Raw genomic sequence first — 15,377 nt, forward strand, 5'->3', positions numbered from 1 at the left:
TCCACATCTCAGTCCTGAAAAATCCATCTGTGTTTATGTGGATGGAAATCAGGAAAGGATTCTGTAACAAGCTGTCAATTACACAGACACATCTTTGCATCCCCTGCCTGAGAGCTCATGCCTGTAAACAAATCACTATTTCACTAGACAGAAAACACATTGAAGTGTGATTCCAAGACAGAGAAAATCAAGAGGAATCATAGGTTATGGCATATAGCTCCTGCCCCGAAATAAAGGACAGCTGTGGTCGGCTGGATTACTCTTATGGCTGGGAGTCAGGACGCACGGGTTTAATTCCTATGTCATTCCCCAAAAGTCTGTTAATTCTTTCTGTGCCTCAGTTACTCTGGTGATGACAATGCTTCTTTCTCATCATTATAAAGCACTTTAAGATGGACTGATGTAAACGTCTAAACAAGTGAAGTATATTGGTATTATTATTAAAAGATGGGATATCTAATTCCAGTTGCTAAAACATGGCTCCTTAGCTCAGCTACTTTGTGTCCTGGCCTTTCTTGGACACATAATACATCAACTTTTCACAGTCACAGGCTACACAACAGAGGTAATTTCCTATACGTCCTCTACAAATGAATACTGGGATATCCCTAGAGCTTTTCATATACCGTATTAAGATACATTAACACCTTTGTGTTTACATACCAACTCTTCTCCTTCAGGTACCAAAATCACTTTTTAAAACAGTGAGTCAGAAGCCAGCGGTGCAGTAACTATGCAGGCAAATGAGAGAATTCTGATCTCAAATAATTTTCAGAAAACCTGAGCCTGTTTCTTTGAAAACGTATTAGCCCAGACCCTGGATTTTTTTCTCTGAATGTTTTCAAAGAGTTTCCTGAGAATCCTTACCTTTGCTGGGTTCCCCTCACACATGGGCACAGAACATGGTTTACAACACCACACTCTAATACTGCCTTTCCCTTTAGTACTGCCCTCTAGCCTTAGAACTAGATATGAGTCCCAAGGCTTAGTATTTTACTTCACCCCTCGTACTTCAAATACAAAATTGAGAGTACTACATCCCGTTGAGCAGGATAATTTGGGGTGGGAATGGTTGGACCTTTTGGAAAGGCTCTGATAGGAAGGATGAGTCTCTGATGCTCCTGACCTAGCAAACTTCTAAAGGGAACAGACAAATGTGAGTGGGAAATAGCTCAAATCTGCTCACAAAGAGACCTCAGGGGAGAGAGAGTGTGTCAGTCACATGACTTTCAGAGTCATACTCTGGCAGCCATTGTTACAGAGATGATTGTGTGGACATTTTAGTTGAGTAATCCATCAAATCTTCAGGAGAAGAAAGGGTGAAACCAAGGCTTTTCGCTCCTTAATATGTGACATTTTTAAGATCTAAAAAGTTCACATGCCCACACTCAAATGCCAATTAAATATATATTTATTAAGCTACAGTAAAAAAGCTGCTTTCACAAGATTAAGAGTGATAACATCAAAAAAGAAATAAAAATTATAATTACTTATCTGACAGCCAGAGTATGGGCCTAATCCCATTCTCACTAAAATCAAAGGAAAGATGGCTATTGATTACAGTGGGTATTAGATCATACCTTAGATTTTATTACAACATCTTTGAGGTGATTCACTGAGCCACTCTACCTTCTCTCAGACATGGAGACAGGAACTGACTGTGATAGCATTCAGCAGCCTGGGACTCAAACAGACTCTCAGTCATTGTTGAGAGAGGGAACCAGCCAAAGGACAGCTATGATCTTTTCTTTCTGACCTATGGAGTGACTGAAGTGTTATCTAACTCAATAACAACAAAAATATTTCGGTTTCAGAGTAGCAGTCGTGTTAGTCTGTATCCACAAGAAGAACAGGAGTACTTGTGGCACCTTAGAGACTAACAAATTTATTAGAGCATAAGCTTTCGTGGGCTACTGCCCATTGACAAAATATAATTGAGTGAATTAGGTTTTAATGCTCAATGTTTTGTGACTTGCCAGGGCAGAGAAACTCTCTGGTAGGACTGATGCAAATACTTTCAGAAGTAGCAAATTTGCCTAAACACTGATCCTGCAGCTACCAGCCACAACCCCCAGACCAGCACCTGCAGCCAGCATTTGAGCATGTCTAAACTGAGGCATGTCTGATGTGGCCTGTGTTGGTAGCCAAAAAGCTAACCCTTGTAGCTTTTGGATAACTGGTTGTGCTGCTGTTTGAGTGCTGGGCTTGACTTCCTATCAACTCACACAAAGAAACAATTCTGAGTTTTCAGAGACACTTCGGCGTGCAGTAGGTATATTTTCCACACCTCTTAAGAAAGGCTGTGAGTTCTTCTGAACTGGCACTTGTAGAAACAGTTGTGTAGGACTGTGGGATATTTATCTTTAAAAATAGGAGAGGACCCCTGGAATTTTTCAGGAAAGCGATCTTGTTTAAACAAAACAAAGCTCTATTTTCCAAGCTTCTCTACATGATTCCAGATACAGAGCCAGATTCTGCAGTCATTTACATGTATGTAAATTCATAATAACTCCTTTGACTTCAGTGGAATTACTCTAGATTTACTCCAGAAAGCACCATTTGGTCTATGCTCTTTTACATGGACCTGCTTCTCAAGTGACACTTGGCATAGTGCAGAATCCTGGCTGATACCTGTTTCAGTTTGGGATTGCCCAAGATCAAGATAATAGAGTGTCTCATGGGATAAGCAGCCATTACAACTATACAGATGACATCCCAGCTGCTGTTAGTTGAGAAGATGTTAGCTAATGTGAGAATCAAAGCAACAAAATCGAAAAAGTATAGGATGAGGAAGGAGACGATGGATTCTATGGCACCCATGTGGGCCTCCGTGTTGGGATCTGTGAAGCCAGTTGCCTTGTTTTCGATCTTCCTGGTGTGTCTCCACAGAGAGGTTATTAACAGGACAGTGGAAGCAACAAACACTAGTAAAGGGAGACATATCCCAATGTTGTAGAGAAGAATCTGGGGAAACAAATTGATCTCCTTCGCAATTGTCCCCTTTGTGGTGTTTGCCATGGAGTTGTTGCAGTACACATTGTAGATGTCCCACAAGAAAGGAAAACTGCTCAGTAAGGAGAAAAGGGATGATTCTACCAGCAGCCATGGAACCAGACTGGAAATTTTTCACTTCAGCCAGAGGAACCAAGGGCTGGGTGAAACTGGCTATCTTGGCACAGTAGAAGACACTGAGCCAGGCAGCAAACCAGAGGCTGGAGTAGTTCAGGAACATGACGAGGGTATTGAAAATTTTGTATACCTTATCCTCGTTGTAAAAGGCTGGATAGAACATGCTGCAAACCACCATCAGCATGAACCAGGACTGCAGGCAGAGTATGGATAAGCTCAGGAAGATCAAGATCATATCACAGGAGGACAGTCTACTGCTCATGACCCAGTTGGTGAGATTGATAGCCACAATGATTCCATTTCCCCCAATTCCTATGATGGATTCAATGGCTAAAATGATCAGATAGAAGATATGAGTTGGCTTGTCTGCCCTCAGGGAAGCACAGTCTTCACCTGACATCCTTGTGGGCTCCTAAAAGCTCTGGACACCTAGGAATATGCCTGCCTATAGATGCTGGTGTCAGCTGGCTGCTGTCCCCACATTCCTGCCTATTTATCTCAGAGGAAGAACTCTGCAATAGATCATTTCTCATTTATTTTGTTTATTTCTTACATTATTGGATGATCAAAAGCCCAGCTACATTCCCTGGCCCTTGGTGAATCCATGCTGACTGTTCCTGATCACCTTCCTGATGACCATCCTGGTCAGGTGGTCGATAATAGATCTCTACCGCTATATTCTTATTATTAGAGCATGGAATTTCTATCCATAGAGATTCTATAGTACAGTTTGATTCATTTATGATTTTTACTTCATTTCTTTCTTGCTTTCTTTCACATATAATGCCACTCCCCCACCAGTATGACTGCTCTGTCCTTCCGATATATTTTATACCCTGGTATTGCTGTATCCCATTGATTATCCTCATTCCACCAAGTTTCTGTGATGCCTATTATAGCAATATCCTCATTTAATACGAGGCACTCTAGTTCACCCATTTTATTATTTAGACTTCTAGCTTGGCTAACTGCAGGGAAGGATTTCTTTTCAACCACAGGCAAACAGCCCAGTAGGAACGGCCACCTCTGTCCCCTTAATTAAATTCCCATATTTCAACCAGGTTACCATGAACGATATCACTCTCCTGAGGATTACACAGCAAGATAAAGAACGGATGTTGCTTGAATGCCAGCAAACACCGGGACCATACGCTGCCAGGCTTTGTCATGCAATGATACCAGATTACTTGCTACTAGCATGGCGTGGTCAAGTGTCCTACCATGGAGGACGGAATAAAGCAGCACTGCCCAGAAACCTTGTGGAAAGGCTTTTGGAGTACCTCCAGGAGAGCTTCATGGAGATGTCCCTGGAGGATTTCCGCTCCATCCCCAGACACATTAACAGACTTTTCCAGTAGCTGTACTGGCCACGAATGCATCCCAAATCCTCAGGGCAAAGTAATCATTAAAAAACGCTTGCTTTTAAAACAAGTTTTATATTTTAAAAGGTAAACTCACCTGAGGTCCCTTCCATGGGGTCATGGTCTTGGATACTGGCTTGGGAGGGTACTTCAGTCAGGCTAAGAAAAAGATCCTGGCTGTTGGGGAGAACGGAGTGTTGTATGCTCTCTGCAAGCTCGTCCTCCTCCTCCTCCTCTTCCCCGTCCGCAGAATCCTCAGGTGTGGCTGATGAGATTACCCCTGCCTTGGAATCCACGGTCAGAGGTGGGGTAGTGGTGGCGGCCCCCCCTAGAATTGCATGCAGCTCGGCGTAGAAGCTGCATGTCCGCGGCTCTGACCCGGAGCGACCGTTTGCCTCCTTTGTTTTTTGATAGGCTTGTCTGAGCTCCTTGACTTTCACGTGGCACTGATCCCTGATGATGGCCTTTCTCCATCATGCCCTTGGAGATTTTTTCAAAAGTTTTGTCATTTCGTCTTTTCGAACGAAGTTCTGCTAGCACTGAATCCTCTCCCCATATAGCGATCAGATCCAGTACCTCCCGTACAGTCCATGCTGGTGCTCTTTTTCGATTATCAGCCTGCATGGTTACCTGTGCTTATGAGCTCTCTGTGGTCACCTGTGCTCTCCTGTGCTGGGCAAACAGGAAATAAAATTCAAATGTTCGCGGGGCTTTTCCTGTCTACCTGGCCAGTGCATCCGAGTTCAGATTCCTGTCCAGAGTGGTCCCAATGGTGCACTGTGGGATAGCTCCCGGAGGTCAATACCATCGAATTGCGGCCACACTAACCCTAATTCGAAATGGCAATATCGATTTTGGCGCTACTCCGCTCGTCGGGGAGGAGTACAGAAATCGATTTTAAGAGCCCTTTATTTCGAAAAAATGGCTTCGTTGTGTGCAGGGTTAATTCGATTTAACACTGCTAAATTCAAATTAAACTCATAGTGTAGACCAGGCCTTAGGTGCATGTACATGAATGCAAGAAACCTGGGAAACAAGCAGAAGGAATTGGAGGTCCTGGCACAATCAAGGAACTATGATGTGATTGGAATAACAGAAACTTGGTGGGGCAGTTTACATGACTGGAGCACTGTCGTGGAAGGGTATAAACTGTTCAGGAAGGACAGGTATGGGAAGAAAGATGAAGGAGTTGCATTGTATATAAGAGAGCAGTATGATTGCTCAGAGGTCCAGTATGAAACTGGAGAAAAGCCTGTTGAGAGTCTTTGGGTTAAGTTTAGAGGCGAGAGCAACGAGGGTGATGTCGTGGTGGGTGTGTGCTATAGATCACCGGATCAGAAGGAGGGAGGTAGACAAGGCTTTCTTCGGACAACTAACTGAAGTTTCCAGATCACAGGCCCTGGTTCTAATGGGAGACTTCAATCACCCTGACATCTGCTGGGAGAGCAATACAGCATTGCACAGACAATCCAGGAAGTTTTTGGAGCATGTTGGGGACAACTTCTCATACAAGTTCTGGAGGAACCAACTAGAGACCGTGCTCCTCTTGACCTGCTGCTTACAAACAGGGAAGAATTGGTAGGGGAAGTAGAAGTGGGTGGCAACCTAGGCAGCAGTGACCAGAAGCAGGGGCGGCTCCAGGCACCAGCGCAGCGAGTGCATGCCTGGGGCAGGAAGCCGTGGGAGGCGGCCTGCTGGTTGCTGTGAGGCCGGCAGGCAGGCAGCTTTCAGTGGCATGCCTGCGGGAGGTCCGCTGGTCCCGCGGCTTCTGCGGCAATTCGGCAGCAGGGATGCCGAATCCATGTGACCAGTGGACCGCCTGCAGGCGCACTGCTGAAAGCCGCCTGCCTGCCATGCTTGGGGCGGCAAAAAACATAGAGCTGCCCCTGACCATGAGATAGTCAAGTTCAGAATCCTGACAAAAAGAAGAAAGGAGAATAGCAAAATACGGACCCTGAGTTTCAGAAAAGCAGACTGTTACGGAGTATTGGGGGACTCAGGGCCCTGCACCCCCGGCTTCCTGTGATCCACCATGACTCTCAGCCAGCCAGTAAAGCAGAAGGTTTATTTAGATGACAGGAATACAGTCCAAGACAGGTCTTGCAGGCACAGACAACAGGATACCCCTCAGTTAGGTCCATCTTGGGGTCCCCGGGCACCCTAGCCCCCCTGGGAGGTCAGAGCCCCGTCTGCCTCCCAGCTATGTCCCTAGCCAGCTCCCAAAACTCTGCCTTCAGCGACCCCTCCCACAGCCTTTGTTCAGTATCCCGGGGCCAAGGTGTCACCTGGCCTCCAACCCCTTCCTGGGTTCTCATGTTACATGCTCAGGTATTCTCCTTCGGGCAGTCTCCCATCCCCCAATGCAGACTATCCTAGCCACACTCCCCTGTCAGCATTCACAGACCACAGTAAGAACAGTCCCAGTTCGTCACACAGACTTAGACTCCTTTAGGGAATTGATGGGCAGGATCCCCTGGGAGGTTAATATGAGGGGGAAAGTAGTCCAGGGGAACTGGCTGTATTTTAAAGAAGCCTTATTAAGGGCATAGGAACAAACCATCCCAATGTGCAGAAAGAATAGCAAATATGACTTGCTTAACAGTGAAATCTTTGAGCTTAAACTCAAAAAGGAAGCTTACAAGAAGTGGAAATTTGGACAGATGACTAGGGAGGAGTATAAAAATATTGCTAGAGCATGAAGGGGTGTAATCAGGAAGGCCAAGGGACGATTGGAGTTGCAGCTAGCAAGGGATGTGAAAGGTAACAAGAAGGGTTTCTACAGGTATGTTAGCAACAAGAAGGGTTTCTACAGGTATGTTAGCAACAAGAAGGCCAGGGAAAGTGTGGGACCCTTACTGAATGGGAGAGGCAACCTAGTGACAGATGATGTGGAAAAAGTTGAAGTACTCAATCCTTTTTTTGCCTCAGTCTTCACAGACAAGGCCAACTCCCAGACTGCTGCACTGGGCAGCACAGTATGGGGAGGAGGTGAGCAGCCCTCAGTAATGAAAGAACAGGTTAAGGACTATTTAGAAAATTTGGACATGCACAAGTCCATGGGTCCAGATCTAATGCATCCAAGGGTGCTGAGGGAGTTGGCTGATGTGATTGCAGAGCCATTGGCCATTATCTTTGAAAATTCGTGGTGATTATGGGAGGTCCCGGACAATTGGAAAAAGGCAAATATACTGCTCATATTTTAAAAAGGGAAGAAAGAGAACCCAGGGAACTACAGCCTCACTTCAGTTCCCGGCAAAATCATGGAGTAGGTCCTCAAGGATTCCATTTTGAAGCACTTGGAGGAGAGGAAGCTGATCAGGAACAGTCAACATGGATTCATCAAGGGCAAGTCATGCCTGACCAACTTGATCGCCTTCTATGATGAGATAACTGGCTCTCTGGATGTGGGGAAAGCGGTGGATGTGATATATCTTGACTTTAGCAAAGCTTTTGATAGAGTCTCCCACAGTATTCTTGCCAGCAAGTTAAAGAAGTATGATTGGATGAATGGACTATAAGGTGGATAGAAAGCTGGATAGATTGTCAGGCTCAGTGGGTAGTGATCAACGGCTCGATATCTAGTTGGCAGCCAGTATCAAGCGGAGTGCCCCAGGGGTCAGTTTTGTTCAACATCTTCATTAATGATCTGGATGATGGGATGAATTGCACCCTCAGCAAGTTCGCAGATGACACTAAGCTGGGGGGAGAGGTAGATACACTGGAGGGTAGGGATAGGGTCCAGAGTGACCTAGACAAATTGGAGGATTGAGCCAGAAGAAATCTGATGAGGTTCAACAAGGACCAGTGCAGAGTCCTACACATAGGAAGGAAGAATCCCATGCACTGCTACAGGCTAAGCAGCAGTTCTGCAGAAACTGAGGATTACAGTGGACAAGAAGCTGGATATGAGTCAGCAGTTTGTCCTTGTTGCCAAGGAGGACAATGGCATATTTGGCTGTATTAATAGGAGCATTGCCAGCAGATTGAGGGGAGGGATTATTCCCCTCTATTCAGTACTGGTTTTAGGTATATCTCCATATATATATCTCTCACAGAGCTGGAAAGGACCTTGAAAGATCATTGAGTCCAGTCCCCTGCTGTCACTAACTGACCCCCTGAAGGATTGAACTCATAACCTTGGGTTTATCAGGCCAATGCTCAAACCACTGAGCTATCCCTCCCCCACTGGAGTAGTGTGTCCAGTTTTGGTCCTCCCACTACTGAAGCGATGTGGACAAATTGGAGAGAGTCCAGCAAAGAGCAACAAAAATGAATAGTGGGCTGGGGTACATGACTTACAAGGAGAGGCTGAGGGACCTGTGGGGAGGGATAGCTCAGTGGTTTGAGCATTAGCCTATGAAACCTCAGGTTGTGAGTTCAGTCCTTGAGGGGGCCACTTAGGGATCTGGGGCAAAAATCAGTACTTAGTCCTGCTAGTGAAGGCAGGGGGCTAGACTCAACTCAATGATCCAAGGTCCCTTCCAGTTCTAGGCAATATGATATTTCCATTCATTTAATAATTTTAATTAAAAAAAAATTAGCCTGCAGAAGAGAAGAGTGAGGGGGGATTTGATAGCAGCCTTCAACTACCTGAAGGGGGGTTCCAAAGAGGATGGACCTAGGCTGTTCTCAGTGGTGGCAGATGACAGAACACGGAGCAATGATCTCAAGTTGCAGTGCGGGAGGTTTAGGTTGGATATTAGGAAACTCTGTTTCACTAGGAGGGTGGTGAAGCACTGGAATGGGTTACCTAGGGAGGTGGTGAGATCTCCCTCCTTCGAGGTTTTTAATGCCCAGCTTGACAAAGCCCTGGCTGCTATAATTTAGTTGGTGTTGGTCCTGCTTTGAGCAGGGGAATGGACTAGATGACCTCCTGAGGTCTCTTCCGACCCTAATATTCTATGATTCTATGATTAGCAAAGCTGATCAAATTACTCTTTACAACTGTGAAAGTCTGATTTCCAAATGGTATGGAAAGCAGATTTCTCTCCATCATACTCTGACTCATCAAGTTTGGCTTCCTGGCCCCTTTCACTGCTGCTCTTTCCCACACAACAGGGAGTGAAGAGGATGGATGCTGCTCCAATGGGATTCCAGGCCAGGGGCTCTCAGAGCTGCTCCTGCCCCCAGAATGTCCAGCAGAAGCTCTTGCTGCCGTTTACATACTGCCCAAGGTATGACAAATGGACTGGGTTTACTTGTAGACCTGTCTATGTATGACAGGGAGGGTGCAGGTCACATAGGAAACAGATCACACATTATGTTCATACTTATCTATAAAGATAGTGGGCCAGATCCTGACCCTCACTTCAGCTCCTTTGCACTGTTGCAAAGCAGCCACTGGCAAGTATGGGAATAGGAGGTTTATGATGTTGAAGTAAGGCTACCTTTGCCCAATTCTGCATTCCATGGGTACTGCATCCAGTGCTGCTTCATTGGACCCAAGGCTCGGGCCCCATATTTTATCTAACAGCCTCAGATGATGGGGTTCTATAGTAGAGTTTTCATTATGCATTAGCTATTTAGCAAATTGTAATGGTTTTATTAGCCATTAAAGCTGGCAGGTACTGTAGTGTGTGGAGTGGCTGGGCTGTGATTTCTTAGCCAGATGTTGAGAATTCATTGTATGAGTGAGTTATGGAAATGGTAAATGAATAATTAGGGTGCTTGCATCATTCCAGAAGAAAAAAAAATTTCTGACAAAAATAAAGATCCATCTCCAAGCAATTCTAGCCTCCAGTTGTAAGATACAGCCTGCCCTGATCTCCCCTTCTTCAGTACAGCATCTGTCAGTTTACATGGGCAACATAATCAGCGTACTCCAGAGAACTATGTGGAGGAGAAGCCAGTAACTAGGGAAGGGCAAATATGCCATCCCTGTTTATCATTTTTCCTAACATATAGGCATTCTCATATAGGTATTTCTCACCTATGAGCATTATCATTTATAGTGACTGTGAATGTCACTGAGCTAAAGGCATCGACCTGTCTGCAAATGATCAAATCTTGGTCTCTCTCTGGGACTGTTTAATATTTGTGTGCAGTGGCCAGCCACAGCAGCTGCCTTCTGCTTTTTCTTCTGAATAGAACCGTTCTCTTTGCGGTTCAACACTCATGTTTTCTACTTTTTCCTGATTTTTGGCGATGCCTGCAGCTTCTGGTTTACCAGTTGCTGAAGCACCTCCTATTATGTGAAGACAATTAATGGCACCCATCGCGTTTTCCTCAGGATGAAGATGAGAAACTCCAGGCAGACATCCTGGATACTCCTGTGTGAAATGGTGAAAGCCTTCAGATTCAGTCTTGCTGCAGCCTGGGATGTCTGTAAAGAAGCCTCTCCAGGCATGATGACCAATTTCAGCCTCAGTTACAACAAGCCATCACTTCTTTTTAACAGCTACATTTCCTTCTGTCTCATCCTCTTTCCCCTGGCCTGTCCTTGGCCCTTAATAGTAGCATCACTTTTTTAATAAAGCTCATCAAGACCATCTGCCAGCACAACAGGTATCTGGAGTAGACCATGGTCTCTGGAAAATCTAACCACAATCATGCCATCCGAACCTTGACTTCTCTCCTCATTCTCTATATTTTCTATTACGTGCCTGAGAGTTTAATCCTTCTGGATATTTTTTCATATGACCGCACCTGGTTCTTAATTTGCATTACCTCATTTCCCATACTCATGTTTGCACAGGCCATCACCCTGATGCCCAGTAACTCCGGTCTGAAACAGGAAGACTTGGATACCCTCTGAGGCATCAAGCAATCTCCCAGCAAAGAGACAGACCATAAGCCAGCCCCGTCTTTAGAGAGTAATATTTCTTATATGACTTTGGTCATGTAAAATGTTTTATAAAAGCAACTGTTCTACCTATCTAACTTCTCTCTGTCTCTCCCTAATCTATACTAATCTGTTTTAATATTTTGTAAATTCCAAGGCCAGAAGGGACCATTAGACCAACTAGTCTGACTTCCTGCATAACACCAACCAGATAATTTCATCCAGTTGCCCCTGCATTTATCCCAATGATTTGTGTCTGACTGAAGCACTTCTTCCAAAAAGACACCCAGTCTTGATTTCAATACTCCAAGATATGGAGAATCCGAAGGCTCCTCATGATATCTCAGCCCTTGTATGTAAAACCATTTTCTATCAACATTTCTGCTTCTGTTGTTTAATATCATGTGTTAGGATATAGATATTCAGGTCTGTCTGCAAAGACCTGTACTTTAAGATTTGAGGTATATGTTTATCATTTGGCTAGTTGTAGAGGTATAAAAGAGAGAATCAAAATCACTGTCTGCCTGTTTATAGGCCTTCTCTCACTATGATAGTCTAAGGCCGTGTCCTTAGGCTGAGGTCTTTGGCAGCAGAGGCAGCTATAAGCTGGGAAGTGAACGGTCACATCCTCACATTCCAAACTAGTCACATGGAAATAAGGCAATCTGGGGCTGTTAGAAAGGTGATCCGATCTATCACCTCCAGAGAAAGGGAAGAGCCTAAAAATTTTAAAGAAAACTTAGTTTAATAGCATCTTGTCTGGCAAGAACTCACTTATCAATAGCTGGGGTGTAAAATTCTCATTTCTGTGTTGTTCTATCATTGTAGTCTCCACTTCCCTATTGTTTGTCTGTATAATCTATGTCTGGTTCTGTGATTGTTTCTGTCTGCTGTATAATTAATTTTGTTGGGTGTAAACCAATTAAGGTGGAGGGATATAATTGGTTAGATAATCATGTTACAATATGTTAGGATTGGTTGGTTAAATTTCAGTAAAATGATTGGTTAAGGTGTAGCTAAGCAAAACTCAAGTTTTACTATATAGTCTGCAGTCAATCAGGAAGTATGCGGGGTGGAGGAGCAGAATTGGAATCATGTTTTGGTAAGGGGTGGGGGGAATAGGAACAGGGACACAGGCCAGGCTCTGTAGCATCAGAGCTGGGAAGGGGTACACTGAAGAAGGAAATTGGAATTGTTGCTTGCTGGAAGTTCACCCCAATAAACATTGAATTGTTTACACCTTCGGACTTTGGGTATTGTTGCGCTCTGTTCATGCGAGAAGGACCAGGGAAGTGAGAGGGTGAAGGAATAAGCCCTTTAACAGCATGGGGCTCCCTCTTTTTCTCAAGAAGGAGAGGGTGGGCAGCTATAGGGACTCAACACCTCCTTCGAACCCTTCTCAGGTTGGGTGATGCAGGGGGCAGTGGGCAGTAGTATAGGAACCAACCTGACCCCATTGAAAATACCAGACTCTGTAACTTTCTATTTCCAACTGGAATATCCTCAGGTCCCTGAAATTTGCCTAGCCATTCAAGTCAAAAAGGGGCAACACTGGTATCAGGAATAGGATTCAGTTTCCAAGAAGAGAAATTGTGAGCTGGTATTCCAGCTGAACCAAAATGATGGCAATACTTGCAGAAATCAAAGATAATAAAAGGGAATTGAAACAAGACTAAAAACAGGAACTGGATGCTTTACAAAAGAATTTAAAACAAGACCTGGAGGTTTCACAAAAGGAACTAAAGCAGCATCTGGAGGATTCCCAGAAAGGGCTGAAGTTTGACTGTAAATGGAGGAAGTTGTTGGAGCAACAACTACAAAGTGTCCAGACAGGTTGGGAAGCTCAGTTGCAAAGCTCCCAGGCTGGAATGGCAAGACAGATTAAAGAGGTGACCAGCAACCTGACTGCCATAAACCAGGAGTTTTCCATGAAATAGTGGAGACCAGGCAGCCTTTAGTCAACTTGGAACTTGTTAACAGAGATGAGCTGCAGCAAGGACATAAGGAGCTGACAGTTCAGCTCCAGAAGGAAATCAAAGGATCACAGATCACAGTGGAAAGCAGCCCTCTGGATGAGGACTTGGGTAAGACTGGACAGTTACAATAGTTTTCTACCCTATTTGTAACACAGAGGCCCAGAGGGGAGAGTTTGGGCTGTCCCAGCTCAAATAATGCAAACTCCCACTATCTTTGAGAGAGAAACTCCCTGGGAGACTTATTTGGTTCAATTCAACTTTATAGCTCCAATAAATGTATGGGAAGATGGACATAAAAGGGCATTTCTAGTGGTCAGCTTGAGAGGCCCAGTTCTACGGTGCTGCAGAATCTATCCCCAGAAAAGACATGGAGTTACCCAGACCAGCCACAAGCCCTACATGCAGTTTGGAGCTAGCCATCAACCTGAGCTGGCCGGGGTACAGCTAAGAGCTAGGAGGAGAGGGAAAGAAGAAACCCCTCCTGAATTGGCTGTGGATACTTGTGTTCCTGGCATTCCGAGATACCACCACAACCTACCAAGATAGACTGGTGATGGACCAATTTATAGATCCTTAGCTACACTTGGACTTGCAGAACAAGATCAGTGAAAGGAGGCCAAAGAAACTGAGAGAGGCAGTGGAAGGTGATGCAAATTTAAACATCTGAAATCCAGAAAATGAAAAGATACACATAATACCTATATGGGGTATGGGGTGGGATAGCCAATGTGTCAGAGAGGGAGCTGGTTTGGAGGAGGGGTGAACTGGGTGGACCTGGAACATGGCTGGGGAAACCTGGTTGAAGCAGGACAGGAGTCCAAGCTGGGAGTGGGTAGTGGGAGTGAGCGGCCCAGCTCAGTGTGCATCTTGGATAACATAACCAAAGTAGTGTACAGAACTCCAGTAAGCCATTGCCTATGATGTGTGTACACAGCAGCATGGGACAGGAGACAGCAAAGAGCAACTTCTTGCATATTAATGGTTGCTACAGTGCTAACTAATGGCTTAATGGGATGGGAAAAGGAGGGGGAGCCAGAAATATTGAGGGATCTACATATTTTGGGTAATGGTGGGGCAGGGATGCAGAAGGAGAGAGACACACACCAGTCTTCTCTCAGACACTTAAAGTAACTGTAATAATTAAATAATAAAACTGATAAGGTTTTGGGACTGTGACTCTGGGATCCTCTCAGTGCAAACTTGGAGAGGGCCTACCCTCCCCTGTAACCCAGATCCGGCCTGACACACTCACTACCTCCACCAAATGTCATAATATTTATCTAAAAGGTGTCATGTAAGGTATCATATGTGAACTGGGGACACCCTGATCCTGAAAATAAAGTATGGGTTGTGTATGAAGAGTTATATATATGTGCTGGAAATAGGTTCTTAAATTGTGTTTGTGAGGCAGCGTATAAACCCAGCCTGCCCTAGACAAAGGAATGTGGATTCGCCTGTCTGACTGTCTTGGTGACAGGCAGAGGACAATGAACGTACATTTACATATAAGGTAAAAAAGCTAACAAGTCAACAAGCGGTACCTTAGTGAGCACACCAGTGGACGGAGTCTGCACCCCATGAATCCTTCCTGGCTCTTGAGGCAGAGAAAATGGTAATATAAAGGGAGCAAAAATTATGTTTTCCATTTAGTTATCCATCACTTACGGGACATAAGGTATAGTTCCCTCTGAGTCTGTGAAGGTTGAATCCCCCAGCCTGGAGGGCCAGGGATACTGGTAACTTGATGTGAGTAAAAAAACTGCTTGGGCAAAGATTGTAACTTGCTAAAATTAAGTTTTAGTCACTATAAAGTAGTTTTATTTTGTTTTGTTTGTATCCATCCCTGTCTCTTTTTCTCTTGCTTGTAATCCCTTAAACCTCTGTTCTTGGTTAATAAACTTACTCTTATTTTATTACAAAACCATCTCAGTGCTGTGTATTAAAGTGAAGGGTGAATCCATAGCTAACCTAGCAGACTGATGTGTGCACTGTCTCTTTGGAAGCAGCAAACTCAATCATTTCTGTGAGTGTCACAGTGTGAGGGGGGAGATGCCTTTGGGGAACTGGGGTCACTGATTTACCTGCAAGACAAGGTTTAGATTGGCAGAGTTTTGAAAAGTTTGCTGGCAA

At 44.7% G+C, this 15,377-nt stretch overlaps 1 protein-coding gene across 1 annotated transcript; it reads right to left on the bottom strand.

The window, feature by feature from the left end:
- Window positions 1-2,574: 2,574 nt before the first annotated feature.
- Window positions 2,575-3,529, bottom strand: LOC117874998 (taste receptor type 2 member 40-like). Its single transcript, XM_034765845.1, is given in 2 exon segments — window positions 2,575-3,150; window positions 3,152-3,529. Coding segments are annotated over 2 exon segments (954 nt in total).
- Between the last annotated feature and the right edge of the window lie 11,848 nt (window positions 3,530-15,377).

The sequence above is a fragment of the Trachemys scripta genome, chromosome 1 (assembly GCF_013100865.1).
Source record: "Trachemys scripta elegans isolate TJP31775 chromosome 1, CAS_Tse_1.0, whole genome shotgun sequence".
NCBI lineage: Eukaryota > Metazoa > Chordata > Testudines > Emydidae > Trachemys > Trachemys scripta.